We start from the raw sequence: 22788 nt of genomic DNA, 5'->3' as shown, positions 1-22788 counted from the left end.
TGATTCAATAAAATTTCGCAGCTTTCCGTTATGAAAATGTTGTGTATGCTTGCTTACCATGATTGTTCATTGAATACTTCATGTATGCTTTAAAAATTATTTAGGGCTTCAATTGCATCTAGTTCTCCACCATAATCAAAATTATGCTAAAGAACTCGGGGGGTAGTAGGCGTATCATTAACATTATTCATTCGGCTTAAAGTTATAGTAAATTTGGAAATCGAAAATGCTAAATACACTAAAACTCGTAAACACAACTTGATAACTTGGCTACACCGGTGGGAAGGAAAGCTTTCAAGGTTTCAAGCCTATCAAGGCTTTCAAGGCTAAAGCTTTTCAAGCTTTCAAGGTTTCAAGCCTATCAAGGCTTTCAAGGCTAAAGCTTTTCAAGCTTTCAAGGTTTCAAGCCTATCAAGGCTTTCAAGGCTAAAGCTTTTCAAGCTTTCAAGGTTTCAAGCCTATCAAGGCTTTCAAGGCTAAAGCTTTTCAAGCTTTCAAGGTTTCAAGCCTATCAAGGCTTTCAAGGCTAAAGCTTTTCAAGCTTTCAAGGTTTCAAGCCTATCAAGGCTTTCAAGGCTAAAGCTTTTCAAGCTTTCAAGGTTTCAAGCCTATCAAGGCTTTCAAGGCTAAAGCTTTTCAAGCTTTCAAGGTTTCAAGCCTATCAAGGCTTTCAAGGCTAAAGCTTTTCAAGCTTTCAAGGTTTCAAGCCTATCAAGGCTTTCAAGGCTAAAGCTTTTCAAGCTTTCAAGGTTTCAAGCCTATCAAGGCTTTCAAGGCTAAAGCTTTTCAAGCTTTCAAGGTTTCAAGCCTATCAAGGCTTTCAAGGCTAAAGCTTTTCAAGCTTTCAAGGTTTCAAGCCTATCAAGGCTTTCAAGGCTAAAGCTTTTCAAGCTTTCAAGGTTTCAAGCCTATCAAGGCTTTCAAGGCTAAAGCTTTTCAAGCTTTCAAGGTTTCAAGCCTATCAAGGCTTTCAAGGCTAAAGCTTTTCAAGCTTTCAAGGTTTCAAGCCTATCAAGGCTTTCAAGGCTAAAGCTTTTCAAGCTTTCAAGGTTTCAAGCCTATCAAGGCTTTCAAGGCTAAAGCTTTTCAAGCTTTCAAGGTTTCAAGCCTATCAAGGCTTTCAAGGCTAAAGCTTTTCAAGCTTTCAAGGTTACAAGCCTATCAAGGCTTTCAAGGCTAAAGCTTTTCAAGCTTTCAAGGTTTCAAGCCTATCAAGGCTTTCAAGGCTAAAGCTTTTCAAGCTTTCAAGGTTTCAAGCCTATCAAGGCTTTCAAGGCGAAAGCTGTTCAAGCTTTCATGGCGTTAGGATTGCGGTAGCCCTTCAAGGTTTAAAGCCCATCGAGGCTTTCGAGGCCGAAGGCTTACCGCGGCCTTCAAGTTTAAAGCCTATCCAGGCTCATAAGGCTCGCTTGGTGACGTTATTACAAGGCTAACTTGGTGGAATTACTTCAGAACTTATTTGGAGGAATTATTACAAGGCCTACGTTATAAGACTACCTCGAAACCTACACTTGGAGACTACTTTAAAGGCTTACACCTAGGGGTCATTTTGGAGCTTAAGCCCAAGGGTGTTCCTGGATTCTCACACATGTGGGATCGGATTCAACTATGCTTGAACGGAGTATTACAAGGAAAAATCAAGTGCTTTTGTGTACGCTATTGGTGAATCAATACATACATTAACATACATTCGCAAAGAAGGAAACAACCTTGAAGAACAAGGCCCCAAGGGTCGCAACCCCCAGAAGGTGGACAATGTGTACACTCTCAGTACAAGGGTATCCCCTACATTCATTCTTTCTACCTGCATGGGAAAGTTAGGCGACCAACACAATAATACTCAAGGAAATACAAGAAAGGCATATAAGGCAAGGAATGAAGATGTAAAAGCAATTACATACGAAATAAACTACAAGGGAAATTCCTCCCTACACCAACAGAGGGAGGCCCTTGTAGCATCAAAATATCTTGCGAGACTTTCGGAGGAGTCCGCACCCTCATCAAAATAACAATTCATGACGACAAGCGCCAAGCAAAAATATTCGTAATTAAGAAGGTTGATTAAAACAGGGGGAGAGGAGGTCAAAGAGCAGCAGGGGAGGAGGAGTCCTTCTCATCAACAGCGGGGGGATCCTGCGAGGCTACCGCAGGGGCAACGACCGGAACCCCTTCCGGGGGCGTCACCACAAGACCCGCAGAAACCGGCTCTGCGGGCTTTGGCTCGTCTTCAGCCGTTACCCCTTTGTCGCCGCCGTCGCCAGAAAGACCCTGAGAAGCAGCCAGGGCCTTATCTATGCCGGCCTCATCCTCGGCCTTCGCCTCCTCCAGGGCAACCGCAGCATCGGGTCCCAGCCTCGCCCAGTCATTCTCAGGAAAGAACCTGTAGGCCGACTTAACGCAGTCCTTGATGCCTGCTGCTACCCCAGCCTCGAAGATGGTAGCCTCCCGGTCTTTCCTGCCCGCTTTGGTAGCGGCGGCCGCATCCTGAAGACCCTTCACCTGCAACTCCAGCTCCTTGACCTGCCTACGCAGGCCATCAACCTCCTCCTCTAGCCCCCTCTTCACCAGGTCCTCCTTTTCCTTCAGCCGCCGAGCTTCGCCCTCCGCCTCTTTGAACTTGAGGTTGGCCTTCCGGAAGGCGTCCCTCTCTTTGACAGCGGAAGCCAGATCAGCCCTGACCTGCTTCAGGTCCGCCCTCATAGTCTCGTTCACCCGGGCGGTATCGGCGACGTGCTCCCCCATCTTTAGGTCGAGGAACAGGCTCTTGGCATTGGCCACCATTTTGTCTCGGGTGGCCTCAGCAATGGAGAGTCTATCCCACTCCCGGATGGTGGCCTCAGGGATCTGATCGGAGAGCATCCGGTGGAAGAGCTGAGTCTTCTGAGAAGAGGAGGGGGCCGGAGAGCTACGCGCCAAGGCCACCTTGGGCTTCTTGGAACGGCCTTCAGCTGAAGACCCTGCCTCCCCAGCTCTGGAGATTTCCCTCTTGCGGCTCCCAGAAGAAGCCTTCTTCTGGTCAAGGGAAGGAGCGGGAAGCTGGGAGAGTGGCTTGGCGGAAAGGGGAGTCTGTGAACCGGAGGCCTCTCCAAAGAGGTCCTCATACTTGGTGGAGCGCTTAACGAACCGGGGGATGTTGGCCGCCATAGCTGTGGAAAGAAACAAGGAGAAACAATTAGATAATATTCAAACATATGCGGAAATATGGGGAGATACAAGCATAGCAGATAGCACAAAAATCATAAATCATGCAGGAAGGGAATTTATAAAGCAAATATCATGTAAGATGCAAGCTAAGAGGAAACTTGGGCTTCCCGTCGCCTCCACATCTGCACCCCCCTCGTCAACGGGGGATGCATTTACCACCGTAGTGGGAAAACCGAGCCTCTCCAGATTTTCTGGAGTAAGCAGGCTGGAGCCATCACCTAGCCCGGTGGATAGCCCCAACACATGCTTGGCCCTCTCAAGGGACTCTCCCGCCAGAGGAGTCTGCACTGGCATGTCTACAACAAATACAAGCATAAGGAAACTAAACGGGAACCCTAAAGGACTAAACTGGACAATGGATTAAGGAAAAGCTGGCTTACTGGGGGAGAGATTGAAGTCCTTCCTGTAGACTGGGCAGTCATAGCAGTAAAGGAAGAGCTTCTGCCAGTCCGACATCGACTGGCGGTTGCCCTTGATGCCCTTCTTGTGGTGGGTGTTCCAGGCAGTGAGGTAGAAGAACCCTGGGGTCCTGCCAGTAAGTTTCAGCTGGAAGAACCAGCCCAACTCCAAAGCAGACATCCTCACCCCATGGTGGATGTCATAGAGGATGTAGAGGCAGACCGCCATGCGGTAGGAGTTGGGGGTGAGCTGCATGGGGGAGACCTCATAGAAGTCCAAGACCTCCAGGATGAAAGGATGGAGGGGGAGAGACAAACCCAGCCTGAAGAACTGGGCGGAAAGCACGGCTTTGGGGTAGCCAGTGCCTGGCTTGAGGGTGTCAAAGCGGTGACACCTCTCTCCTGGCTTCGGGATCCCCAAGGTGCAGCCAGGATTGCAGGACTCCAATAGGGACTGCAGCCGAACGGGAGTCATGATAGAGTCCATATGCTCGCAGGCCAGGACTACAGCTGGAGGCTCGATCACCTCCACGGAAGCCTCAGCCTCCCGTTCAGCCTCCTCGGGGCTCCCCTCGAGGGCTTCAGCAGCGGGGTCCAGCGGGAGGCCCGAGGTCCCATCCGCCTTACTGGACTCAGAGGTGGTCCAGTTGAGCTCCTTCACCACCAAATTGCGCCTGGAGCGGGTCCTGGAGCTAACCCCTAAGCTGGGCCGGGCAGGTTGAAGGTCCTGGCTAAAGGAGGATCCCGTGTCAACCGCAACAACGGGAGCCTTGCTGGTGGCAGACTGAGAAGAGTGTGAGGACATGGATCCTTGAGACATCTACAATAGGAAAGGACGGGTTAACGAAAGGACACAGCAAGATGAGGGGAGGTTGAGAGAAAGAAAAACAGAAAGGGAGAAGGAGGAAGGGTTTGCGGAAGGCTGGGCTGCCTGGGTGGAGCCCTACGAGTGTGAAGGGGGAGTGAAAAGGCTTCAGTTGGAGCCCAACAAGGTGTATGGAAGCTACATCCCTCATAGGAAGCAGCGCAAGCCACGGAGGACGGTTCGTCTTCTCCGGGAAGCCTGACAAGGGACCCAGAGCGGGAAGCCTGATCTTAACCCTAACCCCAACCGCAACAGTCAACATCCAATAATTACCCTAGGCTACAATCTAAGCAAGTACAACGCAGCAAATCACACAATAAAGCATCCAAGGCAGATAAAGACACACAGAGGGGTTTCGATCGCAAAAGAGGGGTTTCTTCTGGAGGCTGATTGGGAACCTAGGGTTTATGGCCTAAAATCGTAATTGGGGCTACGAATCGACAAGGTGTCACAGCAACGCCGAGAGTGGCAGTCAGGTCACGGGATACACATACCATAATCAGGGCCAAATCAAAGCGTGTGGTGTGTGTGCATTCAGAAAACGAGTGTACATGTTTAACTATAACTGGCATGCAGGGCAAATTAGCAGTTCAATCGGGCATAATAACATCAAGCAAGGCAAATGTGGGTGTGTGCACGCATACCAAGGTGAGCAATTGAAAAGCAGAGAAGAGATAAATAGGCATGGATCACACAAGCATTTAGCCACAAACATGGATGAATGTAATGAAAAGGAAAGCCGGAGGTCAAGGAACATACCTTTGGTCGGAAGTAGAAGAAAAGCCGAAGAGAACGCCGGAAAAACGAAGTAGCTCTGCGCCTGGGATGCTTCGAGTGTGAGAAGTGGGAGAGTGAAGACGTGAGAGTTAAAAGTAAAAAGTGAAACAAGGCTTCGGAGGCATGAATTTATAGTAGTGGTAAGTGGGAGACACACGCGCCAGGTGGCACGATTGGATTGGAAAGGCGTGAAGATAGCCTTGATGATGCACGGCTTCCCGAGGAGAGGCTAGGCAGGTGAAGAGGGAGAGTTTAGCTGGAACTCTACAACTAGCCGCATTATTAGGAGTTCAGTTGGGTTTTAAATTAATTTGAATTCAAATTAAACCCCTAAATAATTGGGATCAGCCTTATCATAAACTGACATGGCATACGCGGGAAGCTAGAAAGGTGGAATAAAAATTATGGAAGCTCGGATATATTTGTGGAAAATAGTTTTCATTATCTTGGAAATAAATATTCAAGGCTTGTGGCGGTTGTACTGAATTAATATAATTGGTTTTATAATTATGTGTGGGAATTACGTCTGAATTATTTCTTGTTTCTTACATCGGGCTACGCCCACGTAAGCTTAGAAATAATTTACGATTAATTTCTGACATAATTTAAGGGCTTGCAGCTGGATGATTGAGGGTTACCGTTCTTAGGTTCCTCTCGTATTTAATACTTCAAGGAACCGGGGGGTAGTTGTTGTGCCATAAAATCTCCCTGGGCCTATTTTACAGCTCATCGTATTATTTGGGCTTCACCTAGGCTTATTGGAATCATTTGGTTATGAATAATGGGCTTCACCATGGCTGGGTGGATCATTGAAGGTGTACAAGAAGGTGTATGGACTTACACTGGAAACATAGTGAAGGCTGCCATCAGAATGGGGTTGCACCTGAAGGCGCTTTAGGGGTTACCGCTGCTAGGGGTTACCGCTAAGTGCATCCTGGCTTGCAGTTACGGGGCTGTAGTTAGGGGATGCCGCTGGCAGGGCTTCCGCCGCCTGGGCAGAATGGCAGGCAGACTCCAAGCAGGACTCTTCTTCCTTGTTTCTAGGAGGGCGAATTGGAGACATATTGGGAGTGTATCAGCTATTATTTATCTACGAATTAAGGGATAAATACGTGCATTATGGAGATAATTACAATCAATGGGGAAGATAATTCAAGAATATTCGGATATATGTTGAAGATGAAGGCTTCAAGTGACCTACTTGGAGTGGGATACCGCTGGATAACTACTGAAAGAAGGCTGTTTTATCCTAAACTAGAGGGGATAAGAGCTTATCTCTTCAGAGTCCTAAATCGAGAACTACATGGGCTTGATCCCTATAAATATAGGGTATGTAGGCACCTTGCAAAGGGACGAGAATCATATTCACGAGTTCTACACTCTAAAGAGAGGCACGTGTAACCTTTGTGATAGATATTTCCGGGCAATTGCAGGACGGAATTCCATAATTCCGGCCTCGTTGTTTGGTTCTTTGCAAGCTCAGCCCTTAAACACACTTGTTTCTCATTTGTTTTGTTAGTTTATGTCAACGGCAGCCCCTAAGAGCTAGCCGTGAATTTCGTAGTTGTAACAGATATCCCTATAATTGTGCTATACGGTTCTGGGGGTGTTGTATCAATTCCTCTCACAACATGTATATATTTTAAATTTACCTAATTTTATTGTAAAAATAATATTATGATAGAATAATGTGGTTTAATAAATGATTTATTTAACAATTGGATAACTTCTTCATAGGGGTGAGCATTCGGTCGGTTCGGTCCAAAACCGGACCGAACCGAATAGACCGAGGACCGAACCGGACCGAACCTAAATAATTCGGTTCGGTCCGGTCCGGACCAAAAGGACCGAATTTATTTTAAAAATAAAAAATTATATTATAAATAAAACTAAAATTCATGATTTATTTTAAAATTTTCATATTAATTAATCACCCTAATTCATTAAAGATATAATTAAATTTACAAATTAGATATTATAATTATAACATATAAGATATATATAATATAAATTAAAAATAAAATTTTATATATTTTAATTGGACTGTTCGGTCTATTTAGTTCGGACCGAAATATTTTTTTACGGACCGGACCGAACTTTATTTCGGTTCATTCGGTCCGGACCAAATGGACCAAATTTTCAGAAAATTAGGACCGAACCGAACCGAATTTACACGGTTCGGTTCGGTTTTTCGGTTCCGGTTCGGTTTTGCTCACCCCTACTTCTTCATAGTTAAAAGTCCGCCAAATGGCTAATTAAAAATTAGGTCGAACATATATATTTTAATGAGAATGTTAAAATATTTTCTTTTACATGTTATAATTTAAGGAGGCCTATAAACTCAGATATAAACTAACCAATCAACCTTTTGATAATTCGTTATTAATTATTAATAATATGGTATAAAACATATTATATTAAACCTTTTGGTTTAATAGATAATAAAAAATATACTATAACGTGTTATAAATTCAAAAGCTCCGTGAGTCGAATACCAACCAATTCACCAAACTCAATTTATTGACCAACCAAGTGAACTTTTTATTTTCGGCTTTAATAGTGTAATAATATATAGTATATGACAGATTTGTAATATTTCTTTTAACGTGAGATCATTAGAGTATTTAAAAATAATGTTATTAATGTATTTTGGTTGAATAATATCACATGTTATTTATTAATAATTATATTTAATGATATTATATTTTTATATATATGGCGCCCGTGTTAATTGTAAAAGCTCGGTTTTTTTAGTTAGAAAATCTAAAAAAGATAACGCGTTTTGATTAAAAAAGGGAATTACTATGTTGCTCGATATTATTTTAGAAAATTGAGTTTCTTTATCTAAAAAATATATAAAAGATAATTTATTTTAGTTAAAAAGAATAATTGGTTATATATATAGATAGACCCGTACTTCGGACCGACCGCCCGACCGCCCGACCAATATAATAATACTCCCTCTATTTTTTATTATTTGACGTTTAGACTTTTGGCACACATCTTTACGTATAAATATGCCGCCCTTGTCCGTATTAATTGTAAAAAATTAATTTTTTTGTTAAAATTTTTATAAAAAGATAATATATTTTAGTTAAAAAAGCAATTACCATGTTTCTCAATGTTATTTTAGAAGATTGAGTTTTTTAGTCAGAAATATAAAAAAGGTAATATATTTCAATTAAAAGGGTTAATTGGTTATATAGATAGGCCCGTACTTTGGCCCAAATTAAAAAGAAAAATTGGTTATATAGATAGACCCGTATTTTGACCCAAGTACCGACCTGCCAAATTATTAATTGGTTATATAGATAGGCTTGTACTTTGACCCAAATTAAAAAGAATAATTGGTTATATAGATAGGCCCGCATTTTGACCCAAGTACCGACCGACCAAACTTTTAATGTTTCGGCTTTAATTGTATAGTATAGATATCAAATTTCACAAATATGATGTAATAGCACAATATTTGTGATTTTAGTCATTTTTGTGAAATTGAAATTCTGCTTCTTTATTTACCAAGTATGACTTGGAATTTTATTGTTTAGATTTATTTACTTTTCTGATATTTACTTTTTTTTAATGTCAATACTGAAATTCCGTCCCATCTTGTCCCGAAAATTTTAAACAATACAATACAGATATTTATAATAATGGTACAATTTTGGGTCTCAATATTTTGAATATCCGAAAATTGGGATGGTTCTGGAGATCTCGGAAACCCCGACTTTACCCCTACCATACTCACCCCTAGTTTAGAAAATGACAGTCACTCTAAATTATAAACTTTAAGAAATTGGACTTTTGCACCTATAACGTGAAATTAAATTCGAATATAAAATTAAAATACCATGTGTGAATTTATTGGGTCAGTCGGTACCTATTTGTCGTTCAATTTTCAATTTTATTTATTTATTTGTTTGTTTTTTGAAATAAATTTTCAATTTTATTAATAATAATTAAATAATTAGGTCTAGTTGTGCCCTAGAAAATCCTTTTAACTAATACTACTCCTAATTCCATACACTACGTTTCTGCTGGCATATGCAAGAAACCGGAGCACAGATATTTACACTCTCAGTTTTGAAATACAGATCGTTTGACTTTTTGGCACACATCTCTAAGTACTTTGATTATATAGTTAAAATTATTATTTTTAAATTTTTTTTTTTAAATAAAAATATATGATTTGTATTATAAATCAGAAAAAAAAATTAAAAATAATAATTTTAACTAAGCAGTCAAAATACTCAGAAGTGTGTGCAAAAAAGTCAAATGACCTATATTTCAAAACTTCAAAACGGAGGGAGTATATTCATACACGTCAGCAATCTCTCCTCTCGATGCCCGCAAGATCGTGCAGATAATTGACACGTGTCCCATGGTCATGGTTAATTTCCCTCCACTCCTCACGTAGTGCATTTCCCGATTTCTCAGTGCCTCACTCTTCACTCTCCTCTCTCCTCTTTCAACACAAACTGAAACAGGTGCTACTAATTTGCTGCTAATTCATTTATCTAATGACGTCATTAATTTTTCCTAATTACAATTCCGACTTGTTTACATACTGCATATACATCTTGTGTGTTTAATTTGAATACTGAATCTGTTATACAGAGACAAGTGGAGCTTTGATTGGGGAAGATAATGAGCAATTCTGTTGTATCAAACTTGCTTCACCACAGTTTAATTCACAATCTAACTATAATTAATACCTCGCCTAGTGTTTCTGGAAATTATATATTGTTTTCCCCTCGAATTGCTTCTAATTTAAGAAAGCCGCCTTTATTTACCAAGTTTAGCTTGGATGCTCGGAGGAAAAGGTCGATAATGAGTTCGAATTGTCGAAATGCTGTTGTCACTTGGGCTGTGTTGGCCACTGATTCTCCTTTTGAGGTACACTTCACGTTGTTCGTAACTTAGACTGTTTTGCTTCCTGATTTTCGTGTCCAAGTATTTTAATTATATGTGGTTTCAGTTGTAATGGATTCAAGTTTCGAATGATTGTTTGATAGCACCCGTATTAAACATTTGAGAAAAGTCTGTACGTGCCAGTGTTTATATGTGTTGCGATAATTTGGAAATTTCTTGATCACACTATATTTTGTATGTGTGTTTGTGCCAATTGACAGCTTGCCGGAAAATTTAATCTTGAAGGAAATACTGAATTACAAGTACCTATGGTTCAGATGAACATAGTTAGCAAAATCTTGTTATGTTTTCCTTAAATGTGAAGCTAGTAGTAGAAATACGATACAATTGTTCAGGTTAATGTTAGGGCCTCCAGTCCAGGTTGCTTGCCACAGAGAGAACTTCAGGTCACAAATAGTAGTGATAATCAAGTTTTTCACGGGGAGGAGTACTAGATAATAATGAGCAAGTTAATTCTAATCTAACATCATCTATCCTTTCAAATTATTTCTTGTAATATCTTTCTAATCTTACCTTTCAATTGTCACTATATCGTACAGTCGGCGGTTCCTTCTCATCATCCGGACATAATAGAAGTATAAGTTATTAATAGGTCAAAATTATTTACATAAATATATAAATATTTTAAACTCTCAGTTCATTACATTAATTTACAATCTTAAATAACCAAACGGACTTCAAAAAAAGATGATTTCGTCTATCATAATTAACTTATCAAAAACAACTTCAATGCATAAAGATAACATTTTCGTTGAAATCAGGATATGTAACGGCGTACGGTGTATCTGTACAAGACGACAATCAGAAACAGAGATATAAGAAGTTGACAATGCATACGTACAACATAACTAACAAAAACAGTCCTGTCCTGTTTTTAGAATTAGTGAATCTGATCACATACTGTTGTATCTGTTAGAAAAACGAAAGAAAACATAAACAATCAGAAACATAAATACTCTTTAAATTTAGCAAAAAACATATCACATACAGTGGCGGACCCAGAATCAAAATTTACTAGGGGCACAACAACTCAGTTAAATAAGTTAATAAATTTTTATATGATCGAAATCAGTCCAAATATATTGTATAACACATGTTATTTGAACCTAACAGCTGTTGAACCTGAACTAAGCTGTTAGAACTGCATTTTAATGAGTTGGAACTTGTTTTTTCCTGCAAATACTACCCCATTATGCTAGACTACAGCACATTTGGTACTCAATTTCATCGAACATAACAATTGGGCCCATAATTGATTGGGGGCCATGCCCTCATTCCTGTAAACGCAGGTCCGCCTCTCATCACATACTCCCTCCGTCCCTTTTTATCTGTCCATTTTGGAAAAAAAACGCATACCAAGGAATATTTGATTGTATAAACTTTTTCATTAAATACCTCTAATTAATATCTTGAAAATGGTGGAATACCCCTACTTTATGTCTTGAAAACATGAATTCAACCAAGTTTTAAATAAGTCAAGCCTCGAAAATTGAAATTATGAAGATATATTTGAAAAACCATCATTAAATTAGTTTTGAAAGTATAAATAGACAGATAAATAGGGACAAATTTTTACTTCCAAAGTGGACAGATAAATAGGGACGGAGGGAGTATTAATTTATATGTCACAAGTATCATGAATATTTTGAAGTGACGAAAATATTTTATCACTGAAAAAATAGATAATCTTATTATAAATTTTTAAATTTGAAGGATCAATGCATTAGTTTTTCTTTTCGGAGGCACATGGGTAACTAATAAAATATTCTCTGACAACACCAAATGACTTTAAACCTCTAAATTATTAAAACGAATTTTCTATGGTGTGCCCATGGGCACACAATAGTCACTAACTCACATGAAAATACTAGATTTTGATTGGAGGATGGATAATAAATGTTGATGGCCCCCCTGCATTCACACCAAAATCTACCAATCAAAAGAAACCATTTTCATGAGAGTTGGTGCTTATTGTGTGTCCTTGGGCACACATTAGAAAGACCGTTATTAAAAATTTGTACATATATCCCTTGTCATTAAAAAAGTGGACTATAATAATAGGAACACTGACATTTAAAAAAAATAAAAATTCATGTATAACTTAGTTTCCTATTGACTTCAAAGAATCCTAGCAGCCGAGTCTCAGAAATGCCCCCTATTGATTCTCACAAACTTTCAAGCGCACTTTAATGAAATACTAAATGGCATAAACTGCGAGCTTATGAAAAGGAGTTTGAGGGAAGTTGTGAACCACTAATAAAACTGATGTCATCTGGTATCAATTTGTTTACAATAGCTGCAATAAGCTGACTTCTAATCATTCAAGTGATATTATAAACACACTGTACGGTCATTCCAAGCATGATTTAGACAGAGCTGCACGCTAGTACGTTAAGTATTTGTTTATGGGTTTGTCTAGTGTGTGCCCATGGGCACATGCTAAGCACTACTCCCTCCGTCTCTAAATACTTTTCCTGTTTGTATTTTTCACGTTTGCCAACACGCACTTTTGATTGTTAATATCTTTCATTTCGTAGTAGCATTAAATATAAAAACTTCATCGTATTAAAGTACTTGTGAATACGAATCTAACAAGATCACTCATGACTATATTTAGTTTTATAGATTAGATGTAAATTAGTAATTTATCTCATGTTATGAATAGTACCGACATCACAAACAAGAAAAGAAAAAAGAAACGGAGGGAGTAACATTTAGAATATTGGAAGGTTTTGATTGGTGTGGTTGTTGCAACTGCAGGGGGGTCCACTATTATTAAAGAAGATAAATCAATAGAAACCATCCAAATTCATAAATTTTGGTGCTTAGTGTGTGCCCATGGGCACACCATAGAAAATCCGTTGTTTATTAAAGAACGTATTGAGACTGTTTGGAGAGTTTAAAATAAATGCTTCTTGCTTAAAATAAAAAAGTGGAGTAGACGTTAGAGGCAAATTAAGACTTATAAGTGATTAAAGTGTTTGGGAAATAAGTAGAAGCCCTCAAACAAAAGCTAGCATTCCTAGCTTTTTATAAGTACTTCTTGACTTTTTACACAAACGATACAAATTAAGGGGCCGTTTGGCTGGGCTTAAAAGAAATGACTTATTGCTTAAAATAAATAAGTAAATTAGAAGTGAGAAGTTGGTATGGAATTATAAGCTATTAATAGTGTTTGGATAACGTGACTTATAAGTTTTTTAAGTGTTTGGATAACTTAACTTATAAGTTGGTATAATTTCATAATATAATAATTTTTTTCTTTTAAAAAATAAATTATTATAATATAAGACCTTTTATTAATACATGAAATATTTTACAAGTACAAAATATTAAACTCTGCATTAAAAGAAAAAAATAATAACTACAGATAATACAAATAAAAGGTGCATCATTTATTTAATACTTATATTTATTTAATACAAGTGAAAAGATACCTTTTATTATTAATACATGAAATAATTTAGTAAGAACAAAAAATAAGAAACTTACTGGTCATGCAAATCTAGCACGACACAGAATATAATGCAGCCAGCGAGAAAGATTGCTGTGTTGGTCTAGAAAGAAGTTAGAAGCTGGGTTTGAAGAAAAGCTAGGAAATGAAGCTTTTTTTCCTGAACTGTTTTTGGTTGGAATGAGCACTTAAAAACTTTTGCCAAACGGACCAAAAAGAAGAGAAAACAGGCTTATGAGCTTTTAAGCTCAGAAGCCGTATTCCCAAACACACGCTAAATATGTGTTTTTAACTTATAAGCTCAGAAGCCGACTTAAAAGTCGTTGTCAAACAGCCACATTAACTTGTGATTTGGTCTCACATTTTGTGGTGAGTTGAATAAGCACAAACAGTATGGCGTTATCAGTAAGTTGCTTTTCCGATTTTACTTGATCCGTTTGTTAGATATGATCAAATGATATTTTAAACTAGCACGTTTCGTGAGCTGTTAAGAATTTCACATCCTTGAAACTCCAGTGTGTTACTAGCAACATCCTAAAAACATCATGTGATCTCTCTCCCACTTTCTTGACGATTTAACAATACAGAAAATTATGATTTGATGTTAAAATACATAAGTTATTTGTCATTTTCTTCAAATATATGTGTTATTTTTATCACGTTTTTGATGATTTAGAAACGTAAAATAGGCGGATATTATGACTGACTGTCGCCATATGCGTTAATTCTGTCTTTTTTCTAACAACTTTCAAAAGAAGCGTAAAACCAGCAGAAATTATGATTGGACGTTGAATTAAATACGTCATTTCTGTCACTTTCTTTCACGTTCTTAACGATTTAGAAGCAGATATAGAAAAATTATGACTGACCATTCAACTATATGATTGTCGCTTTCGTAACAACTTTCAAAAATATAAAATTGGCAGAATTCATAATTCAATATCAAATTCTAAACTTCCTAATAACTAATTGTTTAATTTAGCCTTTAAATTGGGGTGACATGCAGGGACAAGCCCATTTATCATGCACTAAAAACAAAGAGTTGCTAATATAATTAGCTAACATATGATTTTATTAGCTAACATTTGTTATAGGGTGTAAGGTGCACTACTCGAATTTTACAAAATATGAAACACGATGATATGAACGAGGTTTAGAAAATGAGCAGGGGATCAGTATATTTGGAAGACCAAACAAGGATATGTATGATTATGTGCCAGAAGAAACTCCCACAAAGTGATTTCTGTTTTAGAAAATATTCTATTTTATTTAGTTGTCTAATTTTAACTTCAAATTGATCAAAATTGAATAAATTACACACACGCTATATATATAATTTTAAAAAATATTAAAAATTATATCACTATAATGTATATATAATCTATTTTAATATATTTTAAGTTTTATAAAATTATAAAAATATTATCTTTAATTTTTAATAAATTTGACTATTCAAAATATTTCAAATCATTAATGAACAGTTAAAGAAACGGATAGAATAAGAATTTTGCTACGGCATTGTTTTACCGTCATGTAGACATCGAGATCTGCAATTCGTAACAATTGGGACGGTTGGAGGTGATCTAACAATATTATACTGCTAACTCAAAAGTGATCCAACAATATTATGGTGCTAACTCAAATTTTATGACATTGATTCTTCTCTTTCCTCTAAATAAATTTATTTTATTATTATGAATATAGTGAAACATATAATTTAATTTAAATAATCAGGCTATATAATTATAAAATAGAAATTTGTGTTACATATTTAGATAATATATTTATTTCATATTTAAAGTTATTTTTCTTTTACAAAAATTATGTACACTAGAAAAATGTGAAAAATGTTAGTTAAACGAATGTTCATGTTCATATGTATACTTTCAGTTATCTTTGACAATCACTTTGAATAATAAATTTTAAGAAATTGGAGTTTTACACCTATAATGTGAAATCAAATTCGAGCATAAAATTTAATCCCATGTGTAAATTTATTAGGTCAGTCGGTACCTATTCGTCGTTCAATTTACAATTTTACTACAATTTAATTAAAACTCCTAATTCCATACAGTGCGTTTCTTTTGGCATAACAGTTTTCTACTGTGTGTTTATGAACATATACTAAGCACTAAATTTCATGAACTTAGAGGATTTTGATTAGTTTACTCTCACTAATGACGATGGACACATTTTATTTACAACACCCACATCAATCAAAACCTCTTGAATTTTAATGTTTAGCATAGGTCCATAATACCTGCCAGACAAACCCTTGCAAAAAATAGGCACAGATATTTATATTCATACACGTGAGCAATCTTTCCTCTCGATGCCCGATGCCGCGAGATGGTACAGATTATTGACACGTGTCCCATGGTCATGGTTAATTCCCCTCCGCACGTAGTGCATTTTCCGATTTCTCAGTCTCTGCTCACTCTTCACTCCCCTCTTGGCTCTTTCAACACAAACTGAAACGGGTACTATTAATTTGCTGCTTATTCATTTATCTAATCACGTCATTAATTTTTCCTAATTACAATTTCGACTTGTTTACATACTGCATATACATATTGTGTGTTTAATTTGAATGATTCTGTTATACAGAGACAAGTCGAGCTTTGATTGGGGAAGATAATGAGCAATTCTGTTGGATCAAACTTGCTTCACCACAGTTTATTTCACAATCTAGCTATAATTAATATCTCTCCTTGTGTTTCTGGAAATTATATATTGTTTCCCCCTCGAATTGCTTCTGATTTACGAAAGCCGCCTCTATTTACTAAGTTTAGCTTGACTGTTCGGAGGAAAAGGTCGATGATGAGTTCGAATTATCGAAATGCTGTTGTTACTCAGGCTGTGTTGGCCACTGATTCTCCTTTTGAGGTACACTTTGCGTTATTCGTAACTTAATGACTGTTTTGCTTCCTGATTTTTGTGTCCAAGGATTTGTAATTATATGTAGTCTCAGTTAAAATGGATGCAAGTTTTGAATGATTGTTTGATAGCAGCCTGTATTAAACATTTGAGAGAAGTCTGTATTTGTCTGTGTTTATATGCGTTGGGATAATAAATTTTTTTTTTAATCACACGATCTTTTGTATGTGTGTTTGTGCCAATTGACAGCTTGCCGGAAAATTTAATCTTGAAGGAAATACTGAATTACAGGTAATTATGGTTCAGATGAACATATTTAGCAAAATCTTGTTATGTTTCCCGTAAATGTGAAGCTAATAGTAGAAATACGATACAATTGTTCAGGTTAATGTTAGGGCCCCCAGTCCAGGTTGCTTGCCACAGATAGAACTTCAGGTCACAAATAGTAGTGATAATCTAGTTTTTCACTGGGGAGGTGTACGAGATAATAATGGGCAAGTTAATTTTATATAACATCATCTATCCTTTCAAATTATTTCTTGTATTATCTTTCTAATCTTACCTTTCAATGGTCATTATATCAGACAGTGGGTGCTTCCTTCTCGTCATCCGGACGGAACAGAAGTATACAATAATCAAGCACTCAGAACTCCTTTCATAAAAGTACATGTTACATGTTAATAAGCTATGCATACTCAATCCTTTTCATTAGTTATTTAGTTCCTTTGCCATGACTAATTTGTAAATGCAATGTAAACTTTGCAAATTTCAAAAACTTTCTATTTTGCCTATAACTACTATGATTACAATTGGGGTGTTGGCTCCGACCATCATAATTTACAAGAAAATGGCCCTAAATACCAGTGCCGGAGACGATGGCCGCGACTGATCATTTTACAATCCAAAACGCTGGATCGTCTGGCGTTTATCCTCTTTTTCTTCCTAACGATACACGATCTAGCGTTTTGAATCCCTAAACGTTATTTCATGTAATGTTTTACTCCTAAAACGTCATATCATCTAGCGTTTTGCAGGGTTTTTCAGATCTAAACGCAACACGATCTAGCGTTTTCTTTTAAAAATCAAAACGCCAGATTATCCGGCGTTACTAAATGGTATTTGGGGCCGTTTCTCCCAACTCTGTTATTTTGGGCATTACTTGAGGGTTTTGTTACAACCAGGGCCTTTTCTCTTACAATTGTGTATTCATTGGTTTTCTGTAGTCTGGCTCCACATCCTTTTTGAGACTAGAGATTGATGATCCAGTAATACAGGCTATAGAATTCCTTATTTTTGATGAATCCCGAAATAAGTGGTAAGGTTATTTGTATGCTTTATGAACTTTTTTAGGATCCACACAGCAGACTTTATCCTCTACTCTGTTGTTCCTAGGTTCAAACATAAAGGAAACAACTTCCATATCAAATTGCCGAGTCCCAATGTTTCAATTTCTGAAGAACTTGTGCAAATTCAAGCATATTTGAGATGGGAGAGGAATGGTAAACAAATATATACTCCCGAGCAAGAGAAGGCAAGAAAAATTCCTATTCCTTTCCTGTCATATCTCTTTAGTAGCTATCTTTTACCAAAAAGTATGCCTGTGTCTGCCTAAATTTTACACTATCTGCATTTGTTATTCGGAGGCAAGGTGATAATTTTATAATGGATTCGAAATTTAATATGACTATCATAGACATGATAGAAAGAGTTTTTTAAATGTAAAGCTTACATGTGTTTACTTCCATTTTTTAGTCTTGATTTGTTTTTGTCTTCAGTTTTCCTCTGCCACAAGTCAGGTTTCTTAATAAATTTGAGACGAGGTCTTTCTATCACAAAGATCTTTATCTTCTGCCAACATCTGTATTCTGGCTGCGAAGCTTTGTCTTTCTTATAGTTACACTGAATAATCTGAAACAAACTTTATCTAACTGGAATTTGTAATGCTTTCCCAACTAGGCCAGTATGCTAATATTTGATAGCCCAATTTATTGTATATTAATTAATTAAATAATACTCCCTCTGTCCCTCTCATTTCTTTACAGTTACTATTTTGGGATGTCCCTCTCATTTCTTTACGTTACTATAGATAGTAAGTTTTTCTCATCATTACACCCACTATCTTCCCCCACTATCCCATATTTAACAATAAAAACTACTATTACACCCACTACTTTCCTCCACTATCTCAAATCTATTATTAAATATTGGTAGGTCCCACCACTTTACCCACTTTTCATCTAACTTTACTCATTTTTCATACATTGTCTTGGTCTCCGTGTCCCCCTCCAATGTAAACAATTGAGGGGGACGGAGGGAGTTCTAAACAGGATGTTCGAGCATGGCTAACAACAAATATAGTGTGAAATGTAGGTCTTCTCTCTGAAAAATAAACCAAGTTCTCAATGATCTTGTGCAAACATGAGTTTATACAAGCTGGGGATGCGAAAAGATATATTTTCCAGATCAGCAGCTTGTACACTTTGATTCTTTACATGCTTGCATACTATTAATTTCTTTACTTTGTGTATCATGTTTATTCATACTAAATGCTCTTGATTGAGGTTCTTTGCACTGAATTTTAATTAGTGTAATGTTATATGAACAGAAAGAATTTGAGGAGGCTAGGAAAGAAATACTGAGTGAGCTAGAGAAGGGAAACTCTGTTGACAATATACGAAACAAGATCACCAAGGGCAAGATAGAAACTAAGGTTTCAAAGCAACCAGAAAAAAAGAAAATGTTTACTGCTGAAAGAATCAAACGCAAGAAGAGGGATTTAATGCAGCTTCTTAACAAGTTTACTCCGGTGCCTGCAATGGAAACCATCTTAGCCAGACCACCAAGTTTATCAGAAATGGCCCTATATGCCAAGGCAAAGGAAGAACAAAGTGGTGGTACTGTTCTGAGGAAAAATGTGTACAAGCTTGCTGATAAGGAGCTTTTAGTAAGATTTCAGTATTTTATTCATGTCCTCCCCATATGTCAAGTTTCAAAATAATTTCGAGACTCATCTTTTACTTGAAGGTACTTGTAACAAAGCCTTCTGGAAAGACAGTAATAGATATAGCTACAGACTTCGAAGATCCTCTTACCCTTCATTGGGCTTTATCAGAAAACCCCGGAGAGTGGCTGGTAATATCCATGACATCCATATTATAAACAATATTAGTTGGCCCTTCCCTAAGCAACTGATACAAAATTATGTATATTCTATAGGCACCTCCTTCAACCATGTTGCCGAGCGGTTCAATATTGTTGGATAATGCTGTTGAAACACAATTTTCAAGTGATTCTTCTAATGATAAAGCTTACAAGGTATACCAAAAATAATAAAAAAATTCCAAGCCATAGCTCATACCACTATGAATCTGATCTATCAAGCCTTTTATGTAGTTTATACAAACAAATACAATAACTTCCCTCTTTTCAGATCCAATCTATACAGATAGAAACAGAGGAAAATTTTGCAGGAATGCCATTTGTTCTTTTGTCAGGTGAGAACTGGATAAAGAATAACGGTTCAGACTTCTATATTGACTTGAGTAGTGTCCACAAGCAGATCCAGAAGGTTGCATTCCCTTTGTCTTTTCTGTCAAAATTGTTTATATCGTCTGTTTTAACTTAAATGATTTCATTTTGATTTAGAAGCAATGATTATTCTCCTATTTTAACATTTTTTGTTCTAATTCAACAAAAAAACTGAAAAAAATATTTAAGGATGCTAGTGATGGCAAGGGAACGGCAAAATTCTTGTTGGATAAGATAGCAGAGATGGAAAGTGAGGCACAGAAATCGTTTATGCATCGGTGAGCTCTTCTAAAAATATGTTAGTTGATTTATTTGCTAATTTCATATGTGCATTTAAATTCCCATATGTTAATATTTCTCTTGTTTAGGTAGAATTAGTTCTTGTAGCGGCCTTCCATTTATTTTTTTCTGCTGCTAAGTTTCACGTGCTGCTTTTCTTTGCTTCCCATCTATGCATCAGATATGCATGTTTTGTTCTGCAGCATAATTATTCAGTTTACATTGGTTCACTCATCTCTTATGCAAAGATTTTTGGAAAATGTGTTTTATTAACCATCTAATGTGTGACATTGTAACTTTAATCCTTCTAAATCTGAAATAGTATATTTATGCTGGTGGTAACTAAAAACTCGGACACAGTAAACAAACTCGAATAGATCTATAGCAATTCTATGATTTTGCTATAGTCCTTACTCAGGTGTATCTAGATTAAACTAGCTGTTTAATGTTTGCCTGGAATGTGAACACTTCACCACATTCTTATGTATCGCAGTGAGTATTTCTGTATTGTTCTCAGAAGTTTTTAGTGTGTTTAAGGCTATGTACGCATGACTATATAACTGTAAAATATGTAACGTACACGTGACCTTTGTAAATTCAAATTCATGTAAGAATTCCGATTTATCTGCTTACATAGAATGAAGTTGTTGGTCTCCACTTTCTAGTTTTTGATCAGTCTAGAATGTACCATTAACTGTATCTTTGAGCACGGTCATGTCTATGTATATGGTTACATGACAGATTTGTAGATAACTCATCACACCGATGGCACAGTATCATGGTAGGGGGATGTGAAATATAACAGTACACCTCTCAGGCTCTCACGAACTTGATTTCCATGCTTTCCCAATTGACGAGGATTTCAATTGTTATTTTACACCAACTATGAGAAAGATTGTAGAAGGGGGGGTTGAATACAATCTTTTACAAATTTAAAAGATTCAAGAACAATACACTAAGAACACAATAAACAGAAAAACACCAAGTATTAAAAATACGGGTGGATTGAATGATCCACCCGTGAGATTTTATATAGAAAAATCTGTGGATTGTTTTACAATTCGCACAGCTGCTGGTTCATCACTCAAAACAAGTTCTAACTCTCAGATTTTTCTCTCAAGTAATTTGAACAAGTTCAACTGATGCTACTAACTTGGTTATATACTCCAAGTTTTACAAAGCTTTTAGCTAGATTACAAAATGCACTCTAATCTAAAAACAATGCTGCACAACTTTGTCTTATGCATGCTTTCTGAGATGTCTTCATCTTTGACCATCATCTTGATTTTATCCAGATTGCACTGCATGAGATAAGTATGTTTCTGCTTCTTCTTTATTTTCCTAATTAGGCTTCCATGTCTATTTTAGTGTAATTCGATCCATGTGATTTGTCAGACTTAAGCTCTAGTCACTTTCAACTGCTCTTTGCTTCATCAGTTGAAGGTTCTGGTTGCTTTCAACTGCTATTGACTTTATCAGTTGAATGCCTGGCTCATCAGTTGAATGAATTACAAACTCCATCAGTTGAATGCTGTTCCAGTCTCATCAGTTTAATTCCTCAGCATTATCCGTTGAGCACTTTGTCTTCAGTTGAATGCTTGATTTTCATCAGTTGAAACATCATCCAGTCTTTATCAGTTGAACAGTTACATCTCATCAGTTGAATATCCTTCACTTAGATAAAATTACATGGCATTGGATATTTACAATTAGCCATCCTATTCTACCCATCCGTTGATAATTCCCAAAGACAAGAAATGTAACAATTACAACTGAAATTTGATAAAGATTCTAAGTAAGACATGTTACAAAAATGTTTATGTTATCATCAAAAATTATTGATTCCTAACAATCTCCCCCAATTTATGACTGGAGAAGATGCAGACATAAATTCTACACTTGATGATAACAAAACATTAATAAAATAAAATGCAGAATTTAAATACTAGAGTTAGAAAAGATTACAGATGATTATGCTCCTCTAGACTGAGCAGTTACTTGTTCCTAGAAGATCTTCTTCTTCTGGACTTAAGTTTTTCTTCAAGAATATTGATCTGTTTCTGAAAGATCCTGTAGAACCATTCTTCATCACTGTCTTGTCTGTTGAGCTTGGATTGGAGAGTCTTCAGAGTATTCAAGCTAGCAACCTTGAGTTGATCTTTAGGTCTGAAAAATCTCCTAACACCTTGATTGTCCCTAAATTCCATGACTGGAGTAGGTTCATGATGAATTTTCTTTCCAGTGTAGGGAATTTTCAGCCTTCTTTGTAGACTAGCATCTGAGTTCCATTCCTTCCTGATCTCAAGGATTCTCTTTAGTACCATTTGCTTTGCAGGTGGTGTAAATCCTCCAGTCCTCTTCATAGATCCATATATTTTTGTTAGAGAACTGAATCCCTCAGAATTCAGAACTCTGTGAAGAGGCCAGATGACATCACCCTTGTTTTTGTAAGAGAATACCAATCTTTCAGGTAA

The 22788-nt window shown here is 37.1% G+C and overlaps 1 protein-coding gene across 4 annotated transcripts in view; it reads left to right on the top strand.

The window, feature by feature from the left end:
- Positions 1–15909: 15909 nt before the first annotated feature.
- Positions 15910–22788, top strand: part of LOC108209418 (alpha-glucan water dikinase, chloroplastic) — a 28307-nt gene continuing 21428 nt past the window's right edge. Inside the window, exons 1-12 of one of the 4 annotated variants that reach the window (XM_017380314.2) lie at positions 15910–16110; positions 16238–16516; positions 16757–16798; positions 16892–17001; positions 17092–17170; positions 17731–17822; positions 17900–18038; positions 19113–19451; positions 19532–19639; positions 19724–19822; positions 19938–20075; positions 20225–20313. In XM_017380314.2, coding sequence (XP_017235803.1) covers positions 16268–16516; positions 16757–16798; positions 16892–17001; positions 17092–17170; positions 17731–17822; positions 17900–18038; positions 19113–19451; positions 19532–19639; positions 19724–19822; positions 19938–20075; positions 20225–20313 — 1484 coding nt within the window. In that variant the 5' untranslated portion in view covers positions 15910–16110; positions 16238–16267. Of the gene's footprint in view, positions 16111–16237; positions 16517–16756; positions 16799–16891; positions 17006–17091; positions 17171–17730; positions 17823–17899; positions 18039–19112; positions 19452–19531; positions 19640–19723; positions 19823–19937; positions 20076–20224; positions 20314–22788 lie in introns of all 4 variants that reach the window. The other 3 variants (XM_017380313.2, XM_064087840.1, XM_064087841.1) reach the window with 3 other exon arrangements.

This window comes from Daucus carota, chromosome 2, assembly GCF_001625215.2.
Source record: "Daucus carota subsp. sativus chromosome 2, DH1 v3.0, whole genome shotgun sequence".
NCBI lineage: Eukaryota > Viridiplantae > Streptophyta > Magnoliopsida > Apiales > Apiaceae > Daucus > Daucus carota.
This window is presented reverse-complemented; position numbering and strand designations above follow the sequence as displayed.